The 12,073-nt window shown below is 41.7% G+C and overlaps 1 protein-coding gene across 1 annotated transcript; it reads left to right on the top strand.

Annotated features, from left to right (window-relative positions):
• Window positions 1–1,023: 1,023 nt before the first annotated feature.
• On the top strand, window positions 1,024–4,695 carry LOC148010895 (uncharacterized). The gene has a single exon (XM_087671585.1). The coding sequence runs from the start codon at window positions 1,024–1,026 to the stop codon at window positions 4,693–4,695; it is 3,672 nt and encodes a 1,223-aa protein (XP_087527711.1).
• Window positions 4,696–12,073: the final 7,378 nt, after the last annotated feature.

Raw genomic sequence — 12,073 nt, forward strand, 5'->3', positions numbered from 1 at the left:
CGATAAGCACTCCATCTACCATGTAACTGGGCATACTGGCCCCTTGTATGTAAACTGGAGGCTTCTGGGCCACGGTTTTGTTTATACTCGCCCGTGCCGCTACGAGTTCTTCATGCTGCTTCTGCATAGATGACTCACTGTCGACGATTGATTCATAAAAATTTTCAATTTGGTGTTTTTGGGCCTCAAAACCAGTTTTTTCGGCTTCTTTCTGCTCAAATCGCCGTTTTTCGGCCTGAAAACCAGTTTTTTCGGCTTCTTTTTGCTCAAATCGCCGTTTTTCGGCCTGAAAACCAGTTTTGTCCACTTTTTTCACATAAAAATTCTGATTTTGCCGTTTTTTGGGCTCATTTTTGAACCAGTGAGTCAAAATTTTGTGTTTTTCAGCATAAAACTGCTTATTTTGCAGTTTTTCGGCCTCTTTTTCAGGCCTATCCACACTTTTGTGCTCATTTTTCACTTTTTCTGCACCTTTCTTCTTTTTACCCATCCTACTTTGCCCAGGCTCACTCACCCGGGGGTTCATTACGCACCAGCCGAGGAGTTTGCTCTGATACCAAGTGTGACGACGACCTCTCGGTGCCGTCTTTGGGTAGGCAACACCCACCCTATGGAGCCAGCCTCATGAGGGATCACCCTCTAATCGGTAGCCCCACAGCAATGCGGAAGCGTTTTTGGAGGTAACACGGAACGCGACACGGAACGCGTCACGGAAAACCGCAGGTAACACGTAACGGGCAAGGTAACACGACACGGAAATGAGGTAACTCGATTTGTATATTATGAAGTGCAACTGAGGCACGAGAATAATTACAAGAAGCCAAAAAGGCTAGAGGGACGAGAAATCACAGATAGAGGGTGGACGCTATCAACGTGCATACCACGACGCCATCATGTGGGTGAGGGAGAGGAGCACTACCCTCATATCTGTGATTTCTCATGAGGCTGGCTCTCCTCACGCGAAGGCAGGTCCTTCAACGGGCGTGGGAGTGATCATAGTGAAAGCTATTTGTGTCATAAAAAATGGGTGGACGCAACAAAAGCAAAAGTGCGGCTAGAGAGGAACGAGATGAAATCTCGGTAGCTCTTGGAATTGGGGCCAGTAAACCTCAAATGGAGGTCGGGGATGATTACCCGACGGAACATGAGGATGATTTGGATGCAGCAGTGAAGGAAAGGGTGGCGCTTCGTAGGGAGCCCAACTCTATTGAGGCCATGCGGGGTATGATGCAAGATCTTTTGGCTACAATGTTACCCAAAGCTATGGGAAAAATTCAGGCTGAAACAGATAATGAAGTGGAACCACATAGAAGACGCAGAAAGAAAGACAGAAGGGATCGGGATGATTCGTCTTCAGACGAAATGGGAAAATTTAAACCACAACCTCCGAACAAGTACAGAGGAGAAAGAGACTCTGTCAGCTTAAATAGATGGATCCGTGAGGTGGATGGGTACCTCAAATTGATGAAAATTTCAAGCCGCCGCAAAGGTCTCGCAGCAGCTCAACTACTGGATGGAGAAGCGGCTAAGCGGCTCATGTTTGAAGAAGAACAGCACGGAGGCAAGCTTTCTTGGGAAGATCTACAGAAAGCAATGATCGACTATTTTGTTCCCAAGAATGAACCCTTCAAAGTCAGAGACGAATGGCGGTTTCTCAGGCAATACAATGGAAAAATGAGGGAATACATTCAAAAATACCGATCTCTTATGCTTCAGCTACACGACATGGACCCGACGACAAAACTACATGGTTTTTTATATGGTCTGCAAAGATGGGCTTGTCAAGAAATAGAAAAACAGGAGCCGGCTACCGTTGCAGATGCCATGAATATGGCTGAAAGGCTATGGGATTTTGAAGGTAGGCAAGTTGGGTCCATGCGCAATCAGTCTTCAGGTGGTACATCATGGGCTCCCAGAACAACGCAAGGGTTCAATCAACCTAATGCTAGTACAGAAACGGCGTGGTCAAGTCAACAACCCCTTCGAATTGAATATACTGAAGGCACAAGGACCGACTCCAGCCCTGCCAGTACGTCTACATCTTTTAGATCTACAGGTGGAGCTTTCGGTCGAAGCAATTTCTCATCACGGGGGGGTTATTCTACTGGATATAGAGGAAGAGGGGGCCCCCTAGCATGTAATTTATGTGGAGGGCCTCACTTCGCTCGAGATTGTCCCAAAGGGGCAACGGCATCAACAAGTGGCTCTAGAGCAGCTTATGTTCAACCTAATACCCCGTTGCCCCCATCCACAGTTCACATTACAGAAATTGAAGAAGACACTAAGAATTGGGATCAAAAACCGAGAGTGGGTGCTGTTGAGGCTAATACCTCTCCTACCATGCCTGTTTGTATTCCTCGCATCAACAATATCTATGTGCAGGCAGCAGTGGAAGATATTTCCCAAAATTTAATGGTGGACACAGGTGCCACACACAATTTTCTTTCACCGCAGGTAGCAGCACGCCTTGGCGTCAGGCTCTCGAAGGCAGCAGGCCTTGAAGTGTCATTCGTGCAGGGTAAATACAAAGCTTGTGAAATGGTAAAGGATGTTCGAGTGCAAATAGGGCAGTGGCGCGCAAAGTTAAACTTCATTGTTGTTCCCATGGATGGGTTTGAGGGCATTTTAGGAATGGATTGGGTAGATCAGCACGTCGTGCAAATTTTAGGGATGCAAAGGAATAAGATTTATCTTCAAACCCCAGCCACTATGGTGTGGGTTCCATATTTTCGTACAAGGTTGCAGGAGTTTGCGACCTCAGCATCGCCAATTCCGGTGACTACTCATCTCGACAATAAGCCGGTGAGTCCCTCAACTTCTACTCTTCATACTAGTCACACACAGAAATGGAGTCCCAAAGAGTCAGCTTCAAGGCATACACCAGCAAAGCAACCTTCAGTAACAAGTTGTCACACAGCAGTGCACCACCCTCATAAGTCTTTTTCGCTCCAACGGCAAGATGCACCTACAGAGCCCGAAGTTCCTCAACAACATCAGGAATCGACTTCTTTACCCCAACCCAGTTCCACTCCAAGCTTCACAGGGCAGACAGAGGATCACCATCACGAACAACAGGATCAGAATCAAGTCTCACCGATGTCAGAAATTACAGCTAAGCAGCTCGAAAAAGAATTGAAACATGGGGGACACTTACGTCTTTGCATTACACGCCTAATTGAGGAAGAGCCAGTCATTCAGCAGATTATCTGGACCATAGGGAATGACAAGGTGCAACAGCTCCTCAATCAGTTTCAAGATGTCATGCCTGATCATTTGCCTGATGGGCTGCCTCCTCGCAGAAGTGTCGATCATAAGATTAATCTTTTGCCAGGGGCTCAACCCCCAGCTGGGCCGATTTACAGGATGACAGGCACGGAATTGGTGGAGCTCAAGAAGCAGATTGGTCAAATGGAAGCCTCTGGGCACATGCGGCCAAGTAGATCCCCCTATGGAGCTCCGGTACTATTTGTTAAGAAAAAGGATGGCTCACTCAGACTATGTACCGATTACCGCGCCCTCAACAAATTCACGGTCAGAAATAGATATCCCGTGCCTGTCGTTGATGATTTATTGGATCGGCTTCAAGGTGCTAAGTTCTTCATGCGTCTCGACTTGAGGTCGGGATACCATCAGATTCGCATAGCAGAAGGCGACGAAGAAAAGACAGCTTTCCGAAGCCGTTATGGCAGTTATGAATGGCTGGTGATGCCGGAGGGACTTACCAATGCTCCAGCAACCTTTTGTGAACTAATGGATAAAGTTTTTATTGATTTCCTAGATGACTTTGTAATCATCTACATTGATGATGTTTTAATTTACAGCAAAACTCTGGAGGAGCATTTGGAGCACTTGCACAAAATCTTCTCGCGGCTCCGTCAACATCAACTCTATGTTAAGCCGGAGAAGTGCCAGTTTGCAGTTGAGCAGATAGATTTTCTGGGCTTTCTGATTAAGCCGGATGGTATTGCAATTGATCCTAACAAGGTGCAGGCGGTTACCAACTGGCAACCCCCTACTAAGCTTCCGCAACTCAGAGAATTTTTGGGGTTTACAGTGTTCTGTCGCCGGTTTATTCAAGACTACAGCAAGATTACAGCACCATTAACAGATTTGACATCCCCCACAACTACTTTTCAGTGGACAGATAAGCAACAACAGGCTTTTGACCAACTCAAGCAGATGATGATACAAGCACCAGTACTCAAGATGGCAGATTTCGCCCGCACATTCGAAGTCCATACTGATGCCTCAGCATACGCCATTGGGGGTGTCCTTATGCAAGATGGACACCCAGTTTGTTATGAATCTAAGAAATTGGATGCTACAGAAAGGAGGTGGGCAACACATGAACAAGAGATGTTCGCAGTGGTATATTGCTTAAGGAAGTGGAGACACTATGTTCAAGACAAACCCACTAAGGTCTATACAGTCAATATCTCTCTCAAATATTTCCAAACCCAACCCAAGCTTTCTCCCAAACAAGCCAGGTGGCAGGATTTCCTAGCAGAGTTTGATATAGAAATTTTACACAAGCCTGGATCTTCTAACAAAATGCCAGATGCTCTCAGTAGAAGAGTTGAGTTACAAGCTATCACAGTTGCTGAAAGTAGATTTGCTGATCAAGTTAGAGAGCACATGCAGGTATCAGAGCCTCTCCTCACGCGAAGGCAGGTCCTTCAACGGGCGTGGGAGTGATCATAGTGAAAGCTATTTGTGTCATCAAAAATGGGTGGACGCAACAAAAGCAAAAGTGCGGCTAGAGAGGAACGAGATGAAATCTCGGTAGCTCTTGGAATTGGGGCCAGTAAACCTCAAATGGAGGTCGGGGATGATTACCCGACGGAACATGAGGATGATTTGGATGCAGCAGTGAAGGAAAGGGTGGCGCTTCGTAGGGAGCCCAACTCTATTGAGGCCATGCGGGGTATGATGCAAGATCTTTTGGCTACAATGTTACCCAAAGCTATGGGAAAAATTCAGGCTGAAACAGATAATGAAGTGGAACCACATAGAAGACGCAGAAAGAAAGACAGAAGGGATCGGGATGATTCGTCTTCAGACGAAATGGGAAAATTTAAACCACAACCTCCGAACAAGTATAGAGGAGAAAGAGACTCTGTCAGCTTAAATAGATGGATCCGTGAGGTGGATGGGTACCTCAAATTGATGAAAATTTCAAGCCGCCGCAAAGGTCTCGCAGCAGCTCAACTACTGGATGGAGAAGCGGCTAAGTGGCTCATGTTTGAAGAAGAACAGCACGGAGGCAAGCTTTCTTGGGAAGATCTACAGAAAGCAATGATCGACTATTTTGTTCCCAAGAATGAACCCTTCAAAGTCAGAGACGAATGGCGGTTTCTCAGGCAATACAATGGAAAAATGAGGGAATACATTCAAAAATACCGATCTCTTATGCTTCAGCTACACGACATGGACCCGACGACAAAACTACATGGTTTTTTATATGGTCTGCAAAGATGGGCTCGTCAAGAAATAGAAAAACAGGAGCCGGCTACCGTTGCAGATGCCATGAATATGGCTGAAAGGCTATGGGATTTTGAAGGTAGGCAAGTTGGGTCCATGCGCAATCAGTCTTCAGGTGGTACATCATGGGCTCCCAGAACAACGCAAGGGTTCAATCAACCTAATGCTAATACAGAAACGGCGTGGTCAAGTCAACAACCCCTTCGAATTGAATATACTGAAGGCACAAGGACCGACTCCAGCCCTGCCAGTACGTCTACATCTTTTAGATCTACAGGTGGAGCTTTCGGTCGAAGCAATTTCTCATCACGGGGGGGTTATTCTACTGGATATAGAGGAAGAGGGGGCCCCCTAGCATGTAATTTATGTGGAGGGCCTCACTTCGCTCGAGATTGTCCCAAAGGGGCAACGGCATCAACAAGTGGCTCTAGAGCAGCTTATGTTCAACCTAATACCCCGTTGCCCCCATCCACAGTTCACATTACAGAAATTGAAGAAGACACTAAGAATTGGGATCAAAAACCGAGAGTGGGTGCTGTTGAGGCTAATACCTCTCCTACCATGCCTGTTTGTATTCCTCGCATCAACAATATCTATGTGCAGGCAGCAGTGGAAGATATTTCCCAAAATTTAATGGTGGACATGCAGGTATCAGAGCCTCTTCTCACGCGAAGGCAGGTCCTTCAACGGGCGTGGGAGTGATCATAGTGAAAGCTATTTGTGTCATAAAAAATGGGTGGACGCAACAAAAGCAAAAGTGCGGCTAGAGAGGAACGAGATGAAATCTCGGTAGCTCTTGGAATTGGGGCCAGTAAACCTCAAATGGAGGTCGGGGATGATTACCCGACGGAACATGAGGATGATTTGGATGCAGCAGTGAAGGAAAGGGTGGCGCTTCGTAGGGAGCCCAACTCTATTGAGGCCATGCGGGGTATGATGCAAGATCTTTTGGCTACAATGTTACCCAAAGCTATGGGAAAAATTCAGGCTGAAACAGATAATGAAGTGGAACCACATAGAAGACGCAGAAAGAAAGACAGAAGGGATCGGGATGATTCGTCTTCAGACGAAATGGGAAAATTTAAACCACAACCTCCGAACAAGTACAGAGGAGAAAGAGACTCTGTCAGCTTAAATAGATGGATCCGTGAGGTGGATGGGTACCTCAAATTGATGAAAATTTCAAGCCGCCGCAAAGGTCTCGCAGCAGCTCAACTACTGGATGGAGAAGCGGCTAAGTGGCTCATGTTTGAAGTAATGCACTCTCGCTTGTCCTACATTTTGGTCATGATTTACAACAGTTAACATTTGAGTACTTTGATTAAATAATTTAACTTTGAATTTTTGTAACCCTTCTATGAAATTCTTCAGTTGTGTAAATATTTACCTTCTAGACGCACTTGGTGCTAGTAATCTTTCTCTTAACTTGATGTATTATTGATTGAAGTATGAATAACATGCTTGGTGTGATATGATAGATTTTCATGCAATAGCTTTCCCATTTTCTTGGTGTTCCTCTACTACCGTGTTGAAGAATTGGAGATCTTCATTGCCAAAGCTACTTTCTATAAGAAGGCTATTTCTCAATGGTGAAGACACATCGCTATCTTGATACAAGCTCTATGTGATTTCACTATCTTCTGAAGCTAGAAAAAGTTGTATCAATATAGCCAATTGTCTTCCACAAAATTGATGAGTAGAACAAAAATAATTAGTAAGGAAAATATTTTACCTTCATTGAAGAATTTTCAAATATAATCAATTAGAAGATTGCAGAGAAGCTTCAAGATTCATGGTTAGTGGAGGTGAACAAGAATAAGAAGGAAAAGAGTTGGGACTTGTTTATGGATGCACAACAACAAGATACATGGAATGCTTGGTACATGGATAATCTTCTGTTTATTCAGTTGAAAATCCACTGGAAGTTGGTAGATAGAGTGTTCTTTACAACATATACCTTTGAGAGCCTTCGAAGTTGGTACTATTAGGATGATGGCACCATGACGATACTCAGAAGAATAAACTTTGATACCTTCAGAATTGAATATTTTTCCATTTGCAGTGGCATGAAAGCGGAATTTAGAGATATTGAAAAGAAAGAAGTAGAAGAAATGTTGACAAGAGAGTTCTCCAAAGACTGAATGTCCCTCTGATTCCCTTTTATTAAGCACATACAAATTGGGTGGAGTTGATGCCAAGAGGCCTATTCCACGGTGGATTTCGTGAGGTTTTACGGTAGATTCCGTAAACTTTTATTACCGGGGCTCTTAGACAAAGTGGATTCTTTGTGCGAGAAGTCGATGGGGACGCCTATCCTTTTCGGGTGTTTTGTTAATTTAGTGTATATATGGGTGATTTCATAGCGGGTGATTCCGCAAAATGCATATTTAAATTAATAAACGTTTATGAGTTTAGAGTGCGCACTCTTGATAAATTAAGGTTAGCATTGATTTCTAACCAATTTATTTATATAGCTGAAGATTGTTAGGTGTTCACTTTTGTCGGTTTAATTGTATTATTTTATTAACGATTGTGAATACTTCAGTTGATGTGTGCATACCTTACGCGTGGCGCTTATATTTTGTCACGTTTATTTATCAAGGCAGACGCTTGATATTTATTTATTATTTTTGCATGCGCATGGACGCACGATTTAGATATTTGTATTTGGATATTGTATTTGGGTATGCTTGACCGTTTGGGCGCCCATTAGCTTTAATTCTCTATTTGGCACAAAAGCAAACTCAAAAGCTAAAGCGTGCTATTTTGTAATTTGGGCTATTATTTGAGCTTGAAGACGATTAATATCTGAAATACGTGCTTTGTGGAGCGCTCACACAAGGCATGGGGGGAGATTGCGCCCAATTGGTCTCTTGTTCATGTCGTGCAAGTTTCCTACATTGATTTGTGTGCAAAAAGTAGAGTTCTTTTATTCTTGGGGACCTTCTAACGCTCACTACGTGCGCTTATGGCATCCGATCTGTGCACCAGTGGTATCAGAGCGAAACTGAGATCGAGAGCTTCCAATCGCTTATCATCTTGCGTGAAGGCAGAGCTCCTAGAACGAACGAGCTCTACAGTCAGTTTCGTCGCGAACAATCGATATTGCTGTGTTCCTTGCTATTAAGAACCCCCTTCACTCTCTGATCGCGAAGGACCAGCCTGTGGAGGCGGAGGACCACAGATAAGACTCCATAGCTTAAAAGCTTAAAAGCTTTAATTCAAAGATTAAAAAGCTTATTATTAAGCTTAATAAGAAAGCTTAAAGCCCTAAATTTTTGAATCAGTGACGCGGCATCTTCACGTCTAAGTCGGCGGCGAAAGACGGCCCCCCCCCTCCTAAAATCGAAATTGACACAGATAAGTCTTTTTTTCTAAAGCTTAAGTCAATTAAGCTTTAAAGAAGCTTAATCACTCAAATCTCCCTTACTTCTCCAAGTTTTGCAAGTCACAGAAGTCACTATAGACTTACTTCAACCATTCCCATAAAGGCTGTTCACACACAGAAGCACAGAAACCATTTATTGCTCTCTGGAAGACCCTGTTCCTATTTGTAGACTTGTTGAACCAGTTTCAGCAAACGCAGAAAGTCATATGCAGGTCATACGAAGATTATACGCAACTTCTATGAAGACAACGAATACCGCAATTGCAAAAGAGGAAGACTATAAAAGCCAAACAAAATTTTGAGCTACACTCATCCCGCTAATCAGATTTCGAGAGTGTGAGGTCTTTTGGATTTTACAGGATGACAGAATAAAATATGGACGATTTTATGGCTGAAGGTGATTTACCCAAACCAATGATGGAACAAAAATTGGATTTGATTATGATGCAGCTCGATGAAAAACGAAGAGCTCGACAAGCTTTGCAAGTTCAATTGGCCAATCTACAACGATCTACCACCGACAAAGATGAACCGCAACCCGAAGATCTTATACGACGTACCATCGATGCGACGCTTGAAGCCCAATCCATCCGCAAAGTAACAAAGACAAGTAAAAGAAACTTTAAATTTCGTACTTTCAATGGATCTCGAGATTGTAAGACTGTACTTGCATTTATCAGTTAGTTTGATGATTACTTCAATGAAGAGACATATGCTGAGAAAGACAAAATTAAATGTGTCACTAATCATTTAGTCGATCGAGCATCTCTATGGTGGACTATGGTTTGTAAGAGCATTGATTGTTCCACTACTTCGGAGAGTTTCCAAAAGAGGTTTTTGCAGAATTTTCTTCCTCCTTAATTCCATGAAAAAGTCATAAAGCAATGGGATCGTCTACAGCAAAGAGATCGCGAATCTATTTCCCAATACACTGAACGTTTTTGAAATGCCCTACTGCAACTACGCATGCTCGAAGATGTACCTAAAGCGACTCACAAACGCAAGTTTATGTCCGGCCTACTTGAACATTACTATGATGAAGTCAATATGTTCAAGCCAACAACCCTTGAAGATGCAATTTCCTTGGCTCATGACACTGAAGACAAGATTCGCGGAAGAGACAAGCGACCACAACAATTTTCAACTAATGGTAACTATGGTTCCAAACAATTCAATTCAAATTTTTGAAGATTCAATCAAAGTCGTTTTCTTCCATCTTCATTCCGTAAGTCTTGGATATGACCACCTGCTTTGCCATCAAATACCAATCCAAACCCTAAGCTATCCTCACAGCCAAATCTCAATATTCCTAAATTTTCCGCCATTACCAAATATGTATCTAAAGCCAAACCCATAGTTTGTTACAAATGCCATCAACCTGGACATCTAGCAACCAATTGTCAATCGAGAAAGCCACCTGTCCATATCAATTATCTTGGCGCAATGAAAGAAGAAGAACATGAGGAAATGCCTGACTTTACGGAAAACACCATATTGGGGAATATGAAAATTTCCCATAAGTTTGGGACATGTGGTCAAATCTTTGGATTTGTCATAACTTGAACACTATAACTCCAAATCAAGCGCTCTATAGCTCAATAAATTTCATTTTTCAAGTGCTTTTCAATGATAGGTCACATCATATGGTTTTAAGAAACTTATGGGTATGTTATTCGGGTGTCACCTTTTTAGTATTAAAAAAATGGAAATTGGGAGATTTTCAAACTCACTAATATTGTGTTGGAAGATGATGACGATATTGGTACTACTTTAGATACTTTGCCAAGTATGTCAACTCCACATTCTTTGTTGACAATGAAATGTTTTGTGCATGTAAAAGAAAAGATTATTTTACATGATGATGGTAGCACACATGACTTTATTTCTGCAAAGTTAGTGGATGGAAAAGAAAAGATTATTTCACATGATGATTGTAGCACATATGACTTTATTTCTGCAAAGTTAGTGAAATAATTAAAATTACAAACTGTTTCTATACATTATCGCATTAAAGCTGCATTCTTAGGCACAAGATATAATGGAACACAAGAGGTGCATAACTTAAAAATTAAAATTGGTGAATATACTGAACGAAGAAATTTTATAGTTGTACCTTTACAGTTTAGTGATATTATCTTAGGTATGCCTAGGCGTCATCAGTATAATCCCGACATAGATTATTCTACGCATTCAATTAAAATTTATTTTCAAAGAAAATAAATTACATTGCATGGTATGCATGCCTTCAATAATTCTCCACTGCTTAGTTATACTCAAGCTAAATGTATATTATGTAAAAGTAACAAATCTTATTTAATATAGGTAAATGAACTTTAAGCTAAAGAAAAACAAATGCATCCTAGGCATAAATAATTTCTTGCTCAATTTAAAGATTGTTTTGCTGATGATTTACCACATGGACTATCACCTTCACGTCTTGAAGATCACAAAATAGATTTAATTCTTGGAACACAACCACCATATAAAGCACCATATAGGCATAACCAAATTGAACGAAAAGAAATTCAAAATTAAACAGAAATTGAATATCTAGGTCATATTGTTTTATCAGAAGGTATTAAGGTTGACCTTAACAAGATAGAAGCAATTTTAAATTGGCCCATACCCAAAAATGTGCATGAGTTACGTTCTTTTCTAGGTCTTCTAGTTTTTACAAAAAGTTTGTGCGATTTTTTTCATTACTTGCATTACCTTTGACTAAAATTTTAAAGAAAGGTATTGTTTATAACTGGACTGACAATCAACAAAAATCTTTTGATTTATTGAAACATGCATTAACCCATGCTCCTGTATTACAACTACCTGATTTCAATAGACAATTCTTTTAGTAGTTACTGATGCTAGTGGATCTGGAATATGAGTAGTCCTCATGCAAGATAATCATCCCATAGCTTATTCTAGCTGTAAACTGAAATAATTTGAACTTAAATATTCTACATATGATAAATAATTGCTAGCTGTAGTACAAGCCTTACGTCAATGGAAACATTACTTAATGGATTCTGAATTTATGATTAAAACTGACAAACAAAGCATTAGACATCTCCTTAGTCAATCACAAATATCTAACTGACATATTAAATGGGTACCTTTCATTCAAAGTTTTCATCCCCTTATATAATATCAACCAAGAAAAGAGAATGTTGTAGCCGACGCTTTAAGTAGAAGATCAACAATTCATAA

Source organism: Lygodium microphyllum, chromosome 29 (genome assembly GCF_053477565.2).
Source record: "Lygodium microphyllum isolate KBCC chromosome 29, Lygodium_microphyllum_v1.1.10, whole genome shotgun sequence".
Classification (NCBI taxonomy): domain Eukaryota; kingdom Viridiplantae; phylum Streptophyta; class Polypodiopsida; order Schizaeales; family Lygodiaceae; genus Lygodium; species Lygodium microphyllum.